We start from the raw sequence: 14,863 nt of genomic DNA on the forward strand, positions 1-14,863 counted from the left end.
TCTGCCATAAAATGGTTGTGAGCATGCCGTAATGGGACAATCTGTTTGCCAAAACTCTGAAATTTGAAAATTTGGACAGACACTGGAAGACAAAAAAAAGACTAAAGAGGTTGGCATAATGGTTAAGAAAGCGTTTGTTATTTGTCAGTGTGCGGCCACACGTGCCGCCCTTACAGCGCAAAACTCGACCATGCATGTTGACTTTTAGTCCGATAAAGGTAAAAACAAGAGTCTCAGTCACCTCAATTAATATCGAGAGAATTTGACATAAATTGAGTCCCACAAAGATTACTGCATTCCTTATCTCTAAACTTTACAAAAAAAGAGAGGAAAAATCTCCCCAAAAAAAAAAATACAGAGTGATCAAAAGGTGATAGTAAAATCTGTGATGGAAACATGAGACATATAATAAGCATAGAAAAAAGAAAGAAATGAAGTGTGACATAAAGAGGTATGTGTTTGAATGAAGGAATCAATGAGAAGGAGAGGAGGAGGAGGAGGAGGAGGAGGAGGAAGAGGAAGAGGACATCAACAAGTGTTCCAAGTAATCAGCGCCGAGGTCTTGGAAGACGATGGCATTGGGAAGGGTAGTCTGTTTGGTCTTCTTAACACCAATCTTCCTTCGGAGGGAGTGCTTCCTCTTGAGAGCCACGACAGGGGAGCAGCCATCCTCCTCGGCGTTTGCGTAGTTCATCTCTTTCAGGGACTCTCTCACCCTGTCAACGGGGAAGTTCAGTATGGCCGCCGACCCTCTCATGGAAAAGGCCGCTTGGTCGTAAGCCAGGGCCGCCGCCTCTGCGCTGTCGAATGTCCCCAGCCACACCCTGGTGCCGTGCCGCGTCGAGTCCCTTATCTCGGCGGCGAACTTCCCCCAGGGGCGGCGGCGCACACCACGGTACTTCTCCTTGGTGGCCTCGGGGGCGGGGGCGGTGGCGGTGGCGATCATGCCGTAGAGGAGCATCTCCTCCGGGTCGTTCTCGTTGAAGGGGAGGTAGCCGTCCCAGCCCCAGGAGGAGTCAGAGGAAGTGGGGGAGTTGAAGAGGGAAGAGGAATCCATGTCTTGAGTAATTCCTAATTGCTCTGTTTTTCTCGCCACTTCTGCTCCCAACTCCTCCTTTTATACCCGCTTTTTGCCTACGGGTAATTCGTACGAGTAAATGGTAAAAGACGCCGCTAAAGCTAACTCCATCAAACGTTAGGTGAAACTGAAACCCCTACCACAACACTCCATTCAATACCACTAATTTCTTTCTCAACACCATATCATGCATACATTTTGTTACATAAAATTAAAACTCACACAATTTAATAACCTTTTTAGAATTTTATTTGATAATTAAAATCATTTAAATATTAAGCTTTAAATTATATTATTAATATTTATTGGCAGGACAACAACATCTCCGTAATAGTTTTTTATCTTTGTATTTTATGAACTTGAAATATTATAAAAATAATAATAAAAAAAAACCAATAAATGACGCAGTGGGATTATACTATAGTACAGTATAGTGTATGAATAAAAAACTAGTAAAGTATAGTATAGTGTGAAAAGTAGGGCCCGCAGAAGGGGATTGATAAGCACACGTGGGTCAATTAAGTGGATGTGGATGGCGGCCAGGTCAGATTCATTTTCTGGGGTCGCGGCTGACCTCATATTATGACGACAATTTTGATATAAAAATTAATCAAATTTTTAAATATATTAATATTATTATTATTATTAGATATCTATATTTATTTAAAAATATTTAAAGATTATTAATACTTATTTAGACAACTAATATTATATATAATTTTTGAATTTCAAGATTTTGAGTTTAATTAATTTTTAATGTTATTTTAATTATTTAAAAATCTAAATGCAAAAATAGTCTAAAATTTGTATATACGAAAATAGGATTTATAATAGGAATAAATTATAATAATAATAATTATTATTATTCTTATTATTATTATTATTATTATTATTATTATTATTATTATTAAGATTTTAACCCGCATCTCATCACATCATACAAAATTTCTTTACACAAAAAATATACAAAATTCTTAATTTTTACAATAATCATATTATAATAAATTTTAAAATAATATCGGATTCACCGATAAATTTATACACTAATAAGTAATACGTAATATATAATAATTACACCCTGTTGTTTATTTAATTTTACTTATTATTCATAATTTAACAATTTTACGGTAGAAATAATTTTAATGTTGAATTTAGGTCATATTAAAAAAATTATAAATAATTAAATACACATTTATTTAGAACATGATGATTTAAATATAAATAAATAATAATAATAAACTGAAATGAGTGGTAGAAATTGATGTACATAACCGGGAAAAAAATAGAATATAAATATCATTTCCATGATCCCACGAAAATTACGAGAGTGGAAAACACGTATAAATAATAATATAAATAGATGAAAAGGCTGATTAAAAAATAGATTAGTGAAAAATATGCAAATAGCTAGGCATAAAAAATATTATTTTATATGAAAATAAATATATATATATATATATATACTAAGAAAATAATGGTCAAATGTTAAAATTTAGGTTTAATGGTCATCCAATGTGAATATAAAAAAAATTATTAATACGATTTTTAAGATAATTATTATAAAGTCAATAAAATATTTTTCTCTTAAAAAATACCTTAATTGTAATATGTATAATTCATGATAAGTATTTTTCTCATTAATTTTAAATATTTATATTTCATAGAAATAAATATTACAATATTATTTGTTATTATAATATATATATATATATATATATATATATATATAATATTATTATTATTATTATGATGATGATGTAATGTTTGGATAAAAATAATAGAATTTTTACTGTACCTGATCATATTTGGATGATTTTGATCCAACTGGTAGTTAAATTTATGTCATGTTATTAAGTTTGAATTATGTCATCATTTTGCATTTTAATACTAAAACTATTGTATTTCCAATTCAATGCATAATTAATTAAATTAATTTTTACTTTTAACTTTAGAAAGAATGAAAATAGTTTGAGTAAGGAATGGTGTGTATGAAGAAATAGATATTAATTAAAGCAAGAGAATGACTTTTCCATCATGGTAACTACGAAGGCACAGTCACAGTTCGAGATTTTTTGAGCAAGATGAGTTTAGAAGGTGTGGACACTGCACATGCATTTTCGATCACTCTTCGTATTTGGAACAAGGGAACGATCCTAAATCGAATTCAATTTCGTTTGAATCCGATTTGGAAGGGAATTGTGATTTCAAACTATGCGTAGTTGAAATTGTTGAAGAGGTGTTGGCTTTTGCTATGAACGTTGTCATGCATCCCAAGACATGGTTGGAATTTTGTATATTAACTAGGTAGATGACATAGACAATAACTTTATTATTTGGATCTGATCACAGAATGATTAATGCACATTTTCCATTTTGATTTTGTGTAATTATACTCCTATATATAAACCAAAGCACTCTTGAATATGATATTACATTACATGCCTTCATAACTTGGATGATAATGTATTAACAATGTGAGTGTTGGTAAGGTGACGTGTTGCGTGGTTTAATTGGATTTTGTTGCTCCTTCGTTGCATATGCTTTGAGATTTTTACATGATGAATTCTACTTCTCTAAATGAATACACAAGTTACACTCTCCGATTTTTATTTTTATTTTTTGTGAACAAGTCTAGGATTTAAAATATTGTACTCTCCCATCTTAAAATACTACACCCTCCCAACAAATCTAGGGGTTTTAAGATTATAGTAACTACTAATTATTTTTTTAAAAAAATTGATAAGGAATTAATGATAAATAATGTCAAAACTTAAATGAAATAAAAAAAAAAATCATTTGGAAAGCTTATCTACATCCTTAATTAAGATGTATTTATTTTATTGGTATATATAATGATCGTTTGAGTCTTATACTTTAAAGCTCAACATCTAATTACAATGAAAACAAACGTTTAATTATGGAACTAGAACACTAACTATACAATTTTATGTATGTTTGTGTATATATACACATATAGAGGCACAATAAATTCAATATTGAAAATATAAAGTAAGGTCATTAGTTAAGTAATGACTACAAAATAGCTACATAAGAGTAGTTAAAAGGAATATCAACACTATCATCTTTCAATGTGGTCTCAAAAATACTCCTTCAACCTATTTTTATCTTGCTCTCATATCTCCTATGGGCAATGAACCAAATGCGTGCACCAAATCAAAACTAAAGTTATACCCCTAGCTAAATAATCCTATAATGACAATATATAATTATTTTAGGACTCGATAGATAAAATATTTGTGAATCAATATATAATTGAGTTATACCTATAAATTCTTATCTATTAGTAATAATTTTTTATCTATCACTACATGTTAATTTTCTAGTATATATATATACTCCTTGAGTCCGATATTAATGTTATTAGTAGATATATTAAATTTTATATTTTGATTTCTCTATTTTTATATATTTAAGTTTATACTAATTTTCAGTTTTTGTATTTTCAATTATAAAGGTATATGCTTCACATAAGTGTTATTATTAATTAAGTCTTTTAATTTCTATTAATTAAGATTTGAAATTGAATCTGATTCTTTCTGTGTTTTAAAACATTATAAAAAAATTATAAGGTATATAATTTATTATTTAAAATATAATAGAATTTTATGATTTTAATATATATATATATATATATATATATATATATATATATATATATAATTATTACTGTTTATTTTTTTAAGCATGTCGTGTTCACTGATATATATGATCCTATATTTGCCGCTTTGAAATTAGTTTACTTCACCATCTTGAAAACTTGTGAAGAAAGAAGACAATTACTCATATTCATATGGCAACTTTTCAAACCTAATTATTCTATATGTAATCGATGCAACTTCTTTCCCAGTGTCAGTCTTCCAAATGTAAACATATTGAAAAGAAAGAGCAAAATTTGATTTTAATTCCTGCTTCTATTATTAAATTTAGTTCTAACCCTCCAATTTTTTTTATCAGTTTCTTCTCTCTCTTTTTTTTTTTTTTTTTTTTTTATAAATTTTGAGAATAGTGTACTAATAACAAAAGATCCAGTTGAATCTTATCCTAAGTGTATATAAACTATGTTGAGAAATAAATAATAACCTAATATATACATACTTTCTTAATAGAGTTGTTATTTTTTTGTGTATTTATATCATGATTAAAAAATTATGCTACCTTAAAATAATCATTAATAAAAGATATGATGATCAATTTAAAAAAAAATGTGTGCGGATGATAATAACAAGAATTAAATTAATTTTCTACCATTAAAATAAATTTATAAAAGTTCGAATTGATTAAAAGAAAATGGATGATGAAAATCAAATTCGGAAGAATCAAAAATATATTTGAGCTTGAAACAGAAGTTGGAAAACGAACCACGTACGATGTTTTCCCCTGTCTCCTTTATAATCAGTATAATTAATGTATACACCTTTGTAGAATTTGTCAGCCGCTCCGGAACTTGATGACAAATTGGTTGACTTTTCCAAGCTGAATGGAATAATATTTATCTACAAATACATAAATTTGAATGAGTTCCATTTATTTAATTTGATTATATATATTTGTCTGATATATTTAATTTATCAAATATATATTATATATATTTGATTATATATATTAGTCTAACGCTTATGCTTAATTCAATCCATGAGTAGCAAAATGCACTTGTTCATCGATTGAGGAGAATCCGTTAATTATGGCTTTGTTGCTTAATTTTATCTCCAATTGTGTGGATGCAAAATAATGTTATATTTGGATCGCAAGAGGTTCATGTGAAAGGTTTAAGTAAAAATCGTATATTGCTGCAAATGAAGGTGAACTTCCTCAGTGAATACCAAAATGAAAATGACCTCTTATCTTATTCTCCAACTCATGAATGAGTTTTCTTTTTGAATCGTTTGTGCTGTCATGAGGAGTCACCATCGTTTTGCATACGAAAGCTTTCAATCACGGTTAGAAATGGGTGCATTGAATGGTCTAGATGCATGCCCCTTTGAACTTGTTATTTTCCAAGTCACCAAAACTAGGATTTTGGCTAAATGTTTTAAAATCCTCCAAAAAGAAAGGATACTATTATTTTGATCGAGACTTTTCCTTTTAGCATTAGCACACCAATATGCATCTTTGAAATTAAAGACTTTCATATACATGCAGCAGCTTCTACGAAACCCCATTTTCGGGTTAATTATTCTTTAATGTCGATCGTTTTCATCAAATAGCTAGGACAAACCAATTTCTTTCAAATTTTAGTTTGGTATAAAGTTGATAATAGAGTAATTAGCCTTTTAATTAATTTGCGCCTCGTATAATATATCATATATTTCTAGACCTCAACTATCATCTATTTTTATCCACCCATTTTAATTAATGAAGGCCAAAATATGGTAATATGATGTCGAAGTAAGGGTTGTATTTGTCATTGGAATAGAAATTATGTGAAGGAAAGTTGAAGGAAGACGGGTTCCCTTTTGCTTGGGGACAAGGATGCAGATCCCCTTGAGATTACAATTTAAAATGACAAATAATTGAGCTTTTGACTTTTCTCTTCGGGAGTGTATGGATAATGGCCGTTGAAGGTTACTTGTAATAGTTACCTTTTTCAGATATCTTTGTTAAGCTAGGCACCATGGAATATGGATATTGAGTTATCTCTCGTATTTTTTCTTCCTTTCACAAAAAAATATATCTAGCAAAAATACAAGTGTATACTTCGTCAGAATATATATATATATATATATATATATATATATATATATATAAAGAAAAATCCGTTTATTTTAAAAGTAAGTCTATCTAAACTTATTCTATTCAATAACTTATATTATATATTAAATTTTAACAATTTAACTATTGAATTTAAAATTTTTAATATATAAATCAAGTTTAAAAAAAATATAAGTATATACTTCATTTATATATGTATACATATACACATATATATAATTTAGAATAAGTGTAATAATTTTTCAATGAATATTAATTATTATTTTTATTTATACACCTAATAATATTTTTTTAGAAAGTTATTGTGTTATATTATTTATAGTAAAAAGAAAAATAATAAAATTAATTTTATAAAATTATTACTCCTTATTTATTTATTAGTTTTTCTTGAATTTATTAAATTTTCTTAATTTGTATTAAAAAAATTACACAACACTTATTATGAGATGATTGAAGTCTAAATTAAAAAAAAAAAATAAGCCTATATAGAATTATTTATGCTAATATAATTCTTATCTAACAATAATTAAAGTATTAATATAAATTATATTAAAAATATATGATGTAAAAATAATATCATAATTTTTGTATATTTACGAGATTGTACTTTAGTATCATTTATTAATATAGGTGACAAAAAAATGCTGTACTCTTATCTTGGGCATGGACTTATGACCGGATGAGTGGACTAGTGGAGGTACCAATTTATTTTTACAAGTGTCTAGTTATACTTTTATATTAAACAAAAAAAATTACTTTCTTTGAACTTATATATAAAGGTAAAAAAGACATATTTCACATAAATTAAAAAATTTAATTAAATATATTTAATTTTCACGATTTTACATAAAATATATATACTGTACTATACATTTATTAAAATTTTCTAAACTACACCTATGATAAATAATTTTCTTATTTATTATCTTAAAAGTATTTTTTTGGTTTAAAGGCATTAAGTAATATTGACTTGAAAATTATTTATATTTTAATCCAAAATATTTAAGCTTTTTTTTTGTTTTGTTTATATATAAGTCTAGAGAAAGTATTAATTATAGACTCATAATATTTATTACTTAAGTGTCGTGTTAAAAAAATAACTTCAAAAATAAATGTCATGTTAATTTATTAATGTAGTATTAATTACCTCTTTTCATTTATATCCCTCATAATATTTTTTAGAAATTATTTATTGTGCTACATTATTTATAATAAAGATAATTAACTATAACATTAATTTTGTAAAGTTATTATTTTATTTTATTTATTTATTAACTTTTTAATTCATGTAAAATAATGTATGATGAGATTTATAATGAAATAGAGAGTACACTAATTTTTATTTGGTAAAGGAAATACCAACAAAAACAAACGCATTATGAATGCTAGTAACATTTTTTATAACATTTTTTTATTATTGACTTAAATTTATTAAAAATAACAACTTTTATGGGAACACACATCATTTATTGAGTTTCTTTCTTAATCTGTAATAAGATCGATCAAAACATATGATTTTTCTCAAATAGTTGAACGAAATTTAATAAGACAGTATTTGTGAGTTTCTCAATGGCATTTCTCATCCTCACAAGCATAATATGCTAAACCACTAATACATAGATGACTTTCTTTTTTAACGTCAGTTTATATATGCGTGTCATCTTATACAATTTTTATTTATTACATTTTAATATAAACACACTTTTTTTAGTTTATGGTGAGGGAATAAAGCTACATTATCTTTTGAAAATACATAAGGATTAAACATATATTAAATTTTGAGAGAATAAAAATATATTTAGCGTAAAATAAATATCATTGCTACCTAAAAATCATCGCAACAAAAACTTTTAAATAACCATCATAATTTGCCTAAAAAGAGAACAAATATACGTAGGAAAACAAATAACCATCATAATTTGTGCTAAAAACAAATATACATAGGAAGGTGCTTCAATACTATCATGACGTGACCAGAATAATACCAATTACATATGGATGTTCCTTTACATATAAAAGAAAGTACACAATCATGCCAAGTAGAATGACCTCAAAATAACCCGAAAGAATAAACACTAAATAAAATTTATTATTAACGAAAATTATTTAATGATAATAAATTAATTATCATTATTTAATTATTATATTAAAAATATTAATAACTTATATATAATAATCATTAAAAATATATTTATATTACACTAAATTTATTATTAATAACAATTATTTATTACAAAAAATTTAAGTCTCACATTATCGATTAGAAATAATATAATTAAATACTATATAAGTAAGTGATAACTATCACCTTATAATTGGTTTGTAAGATTGAGTTAGACTCCTAATGTATCAAATAACCCACTATTATTAAGTTCAATAGTGCTATAAAATAATTAGATAGCAATTTTCACCTTGTAAGTCTCACATCTCTTAAGAGATAAGACAATTAAAAAAATATATAAATAGAAGACAACCCTCATTTTATAAGTCTCACATCTAGAGATAAAAAAAAATATACAAGTTATGAATTTAGAAAAGAAAATGATAGGAATAAATTATTTAAGATTTTACTAGTAATAGATAAAAGTCACTAAATGGATAAAAAGAAAACAATTGAATAAAATAACTTTTAATGGCCTTTAAAATGACTACTAGAAGTGTCATTAAAAAAATAAGTTTTCTTGATAATTTAGTGAGTTTTTACCAGCATTCTATATAAATGTCGGTAATATTAATATTAGCCATCCTAAATACACCAATCATTATTTAGTTATTGGTAAAAAAAAATAATCCTCATTTATATGATCGTTAAAAAAACAAAATAATGATTACAAATACTAATTTTATTGTAATGAAAAGACATCCTCAACTTCTGTAGTCATATTAGCTTCTAATTAATAATAGTTAATTCTAAGAGTTAATTACGATATAGACTAATAGGGTAATACGATAAAATTGAATAAAAAATACATTCTAATAAAAACTGTTAAACCTAAAAACACTATTGTTCATGATTTCATTTTTAGTGGTGGTAACGAATGATAAACATGCATGGTTTCGGGATAATATGTACTTTGGGAAAATTTATTATTAATATTAATTATTTAATGATAATAAATTAATTATTTTTATTTTATTATTTAATAAAATAATAATGACTAATAAATAATATTTACTACAAATATTTTTATATTATAATAAAATAAATATTAATGATAATTATTTAATAGTAAAAAAATAATTATTTCTATTTTATTATCTAATAAAAATATTAATAACTAACAAATAATAACACTAAAAATATATTTATAAGAGTAATTATTGAAAATGATTAATAAAATCAAAAGTTTTATATCAGCTGAAAATAAGATAATTAAAAAATATAAGTAGATGATTAACAATCTTCACCTTACAAATTTAACATCGACTAGAGATAAAATAAATAAAAATATATAAGTTAATAATTATTTCTTAAACTTTTAGTGACAATGGTAAAAATTATTAAATATTAGTAAAAAAATGTCACAAAAAATTCACATTTTTCTCGACTGTTATAAGAGTTTTTATTAACATATAGAATAATTGTTAATAAATATTTTACTGACACTATATATATATAATTACTAATGTAAAAATATTAATAAAATTAATATTAAATATTGTTAGTTTTCACCTATTTTTATTACCACTAAAATCAATATTAAATATCATTAAAAATTTATTTTATTATAGAGTTGTAGCAATGGTTAGGGATTGAATCCCCCTTTATAATTTTCCTTGTATAAATTTACATGATCCAGTATAAAGCAATCCAAAAAATGTGAAGTTCAAAATTTCTAAATTAGATTATGACCGATCCCTTTGTGGGAAACTCCTTTAAAGTCAACCTCTTAATATTCTAATTTCTGAATTAGGTCCACTAAGATTATTCCAAGTATTAAGTTTAAGAATTCAAAAGAACACACGCATTTTGGAACTAATTTTATTTCTAAACTCATCCCGAAAAATTACAATCATTCCCAACTCCAACTAAATACATAAGATTCTCCATTATGCACATATCTTTCAATCATTCTATTAATGATATGTTATACTCTCTGCATTTCTTTTGTAATCGTTTTGATACTTTTTTTTTTCTTTTTTATTGTTATTTTTTTTTAAGTTAATAACTTATTATTATTATTTTTTATTTTTGATAATTAATTAATATGTGTTTATCAAATAATGTATTTATTCATTTTTAATATATCTATTTCTTCTTTAACTAACTAAAGGATATAACAGGAAAATAAGTAATAAATATTTTAAAAAATTAAAACATCAATCATTTTCTTAATTGTTGGAGTTCAAGTGTGAAGTGAAGTCTCACATTGGTTAGAGTTGGACATGTTGAGTAATATATAAGTGAGAAAGACCCACCTACCTAATGCCTTAAGGTTTTAGGTTATGTTGTGGTGTCAAGCTCACTTGTATGACTTACTCACTACCCATTGTGTGGAATGCTCCCCGGCGTTAAAAACTCTCCAACATTGGTATCAGAGCCGATGGTTCGACCAAGTGACTGGTAATCGGCTCAGACGAGTATTGGTTGGATCTAAGAGTGGGATCCTGATCATCCCTTGTACTGAAAGTCTCCCTAGAGGTGTGGAGTATGTGTGTCGTTGAAGTGCAACGATAGTGCAAGTAAGGCCACCATTAAATACTCGTGGACGAAAGAAAAAAAGCTTCTGCTTGAGGAGGAGTGTGACCATGTGGAAGGGAGTGAGAAAGACCCACCTACCTAATGCCTTAAGGTTTTAAGTTATGTTGTGGTGGCAAGCTCACTTGTATGACTTACTCACTACCCATTGTGTGGAATGCTCCCCAGCGTTAAAAACTCTCCAACAATTCTTATGTATAAATCTTAACAAAAATGGAGAAAATATAATAGAAAACATTAATTAAGAAAATATATATGATCAAGCGCATGACTAACTTACTTTAAATATAAAAGGATTTAATTAGAAAGGATTTTCATAAGGTTCATTTATCCCTTATAAAGCTCTTTAAGCAAAATATAATGAATCTCAGAGTAGGAGAGAAGAAGATGATGATGGGTGAAGGTAGCTTCATTGAATCTTTAAAGTCCTTTGACAAGGTTGAATCTTTAATGATGATCAAGTTTTTTTTAGAGTTTTCTAAGAGAATGGGTATTCGGGATGGAGAAATGACCAACACTACATATGATCCTTGCAATCAACTTATATAATAACCTACAAACATATATTCAACAGAATTAATTGTACCTTCAATTTTTACCTTTTAAAAATTCATTAGAATCCAACATAAATTTGTACATGCGTTACCAATTGAGTCATATTATAAGTCAGACCAAGTTTTATTTATTAAAAAAGCGAAAAAACATATTTTAGCTTTTCATTTATTAGAATCCGACAGATTATTTTTTAAAAATAACCGCTATATTCAACACTTATCCAAACATCGAGTACGCACGCGTGAACAACTGCAACCACGTTATAAATATTATTATAAAGTAAGAATACCATCTAACAATTTCTGAATAGCACGAAGGGCACTCCCACGTGATCATACAATTCAGGATCTCAACCGCGCGTCTCAGATGAAACTCAATCATTTTAATACTAGACAAAACTTAGGTGGATTTTGTAAGTATGCATGATACTATTCTCTATTCATAATGAGTTTTACTTTCGATAATATGTATTATATATTAATTAAATGAGGATGACTTGCTTATTTTTATTCCGTTCAATAATTCATATTCTATATTAAATCTTAACTATCCAATCATTGAATTTAAAATTTTTAATATATAAATTAAATATATAAATTTTTAAAAAAAATTTAAAAATTATTTAATATTTCGTTTTACTAATTCAAATTGATAGATAATCATAAAAATATGTTATATGTCAATTTGAATTAAAGAAACGAAGTATCAAATAATTTTTCAAATTTTTTTAAAAATTTGTGAATTTAATCTGTACATTAAAAACTTTAAATTTAACGATTGAGTCGTTGAGATTTAATATAGAGCATGAGTTATTGAATGGAATAAGTTTAGATAAAACTTACTTCTGAAATAAACGGATCGATCCTCTAATTAAATTATAATTAAGTTTGCATAAATATATTATCATGATAATTTTTTAATTTTAATTAAAAATAATACTGACTGTACAAAAACTGTATTTATGTTTTGTCCTTCAGTATATCAATGGTAGAGTCTTAACACAGATGTTTATAAGACGGTGTAGAATCAGTCTAGTTTGATCTTTATTTTACCACTTAAATTTTCAATAAAATTATTTATTTGGATTTTTATCAATTTTTTTTGAAATTTAATAATACGTGAGATATGATAAATTTAATTTTATTTATTATTACTAGCAGGAAAAAGGCACTTCATGCCTGAATTGTATTAAAAAAAAAATAAGTAAAAAAGGAAAAAAAGAAATTACTCATAAAAAATACTTGTTAAAAAATAAACAAATAATAAAATGGTTAATGTAAAAATGAAAACAAAATAATTATTAAAAATGGTATCCCTTTATATATTAGTATAGATTCATTAGTTTTAAGTTTTTAAATTTGATTAAAAAATATTTTTTTTTTAATTTTTTAAAATAAAAGAGTATAATTGTCTAAAAAAGTGGAAACCAATGTAATTACTGATTGGGTATTTCCTTTATATATTAGTATAGATAATATATAAACTTTAATGTTATGTCTAATAAAATTATAAAATTAAAAAAGTATAAAGTTAAAATTAAAGTAACATTTGTAATATACATTTTTTTAGTATAATATACATTTCTAATATACATTTCTTTTAGTATAATATACATTTGTAATACATTTCAGTTTGGAAAATTCACATGGTAGGATCGACTATTATCGTTAATCACAATATTTTGAAGTAAACAACAAGTACCACTAACAGAGCCAGACCTTTATTTTTCTTCTGTCTTTTAAATGGGAGTAAATTTACTTTTTAATTTCTTGATTTGAATTTAATTTTTTAATCTCTATAATTTTAATAATAAAAGAAACTTATTTTAGTTTCTCAAGACTATTAATAACATCGTGACTGAATTAAATCGAATCATACATACTATCATCTAAAATAAACATTAATAGGTAGATTTTTTATATGAAAAAATTGATAATATATGAGTTTTAGCTTGTATATTTATTAATTAATAACACATTAACAAGAGAGTGAAATAAGTTTTAGTTTCTTTCAAATTATATAACTAAAAAGAAGTAAACTTAAAATATGAGAATAAAAATAAATTTAAAGAAGTTAAAACAAATATAAAGATATAAAAATTACTGGGGAGTTAAATGAAAGTAGTGAAAGACAATGAATGTTATTAAACAAAAACCCTAGTTGTCTGACTCTCAATGGGACAGGAACCAAATTGTGAGAAAAGTCCAAAAAGAATAGAATAGAAGGCGAGAAGTGCAGAGCCCACCATTTGACTAATTCGTTAGGCAAGGGGGATGTTACAGATTCATGGAACATAGTCGAACCACTGTTCCTCACCCAACTTTTCCAACTGTTATGTCCCACTCGCCCGTGCCCTTCCTTCCCACCAACCTAACTTCCCTTTCCCTACGCTACTTACCTTCTTCCTTCTTTTTTCTTTTTTTAGCTGCAATAACCTCCTTCATCACGTGTCGCTTATCCATATCACTCTCTCCATTACTAAATGTGTTTCACAATGTACCTCTTCTACAATATGTTTTTTACACCATTTTCCTAGGCCTATCCAATATACATAATCCAAGTACCATGCATGTTTTCTCATCCATAAAGTAAAAGTACATATAACATAAACCACAAAATAAAACACACCAAAAAAAAATATATTAAATCCGATAACATCTCTAATTGAAAATCATTTCATACTTTGTTTCATTAATTCGAATTAATGTATAAAATAATTTTATGATTATCCATCAATTTGAATTGATGAAACGAAGTATTAAATAATTTTCAAATTTTCTAAAAATTTGTAGATTTGATCT

The 14,863-nt window shown here is 26.0% G+C and overlaps 1 protein-coding gene across 1 annotated transcript; it reads right to left on the reverse strand.

The window, feature by feature from the left end:
* Positions 1-272: 272 nt before the first annotated feature.
* LOC109805139 (ethylene-responsive transcription factor 1B) lies at positions 273-1,104 on the reverse strand. Its single transcript, XM_020367129.3, has one exon. It carries the CDS (start codon positions 1,055-1,057, stop codon positions 473-475), a length of 585 nt encoding a protein of 194 aa, XP_020222718.1. The 5' UTR covers positions 1,058-1,104; the 3' UTR covers positions 273-472.
* Between the last annotated feature and the right edge of the window lie 13,759 nt (positions 1,105-14,863).

Source organism: Cajanus cajan, chromosome 7 (assembly GCF_000230855.2).
Source record: "Cajanus cajan strain Asha chromosome 7, NIPB_CcT2T_4, whole genome shotgun sequence".
NCBI classification, from domain to species: Eukaryota; Viridiplantae; Streptophyta; class Magnoliopsida; order Fabales; family Fabaceae; genus Cajanus; species Cajanus cajan.

What these genes read in the sequence shown, in the direction of transcription:
- LOC109805139 (XM_020367129.3), bottom strand. Translation starts at nt 1,057, where the DNA reads ATGGATTCCTCTTCCCTCTTCAACTCCCCCACTTCCTCTGACTCCTCC.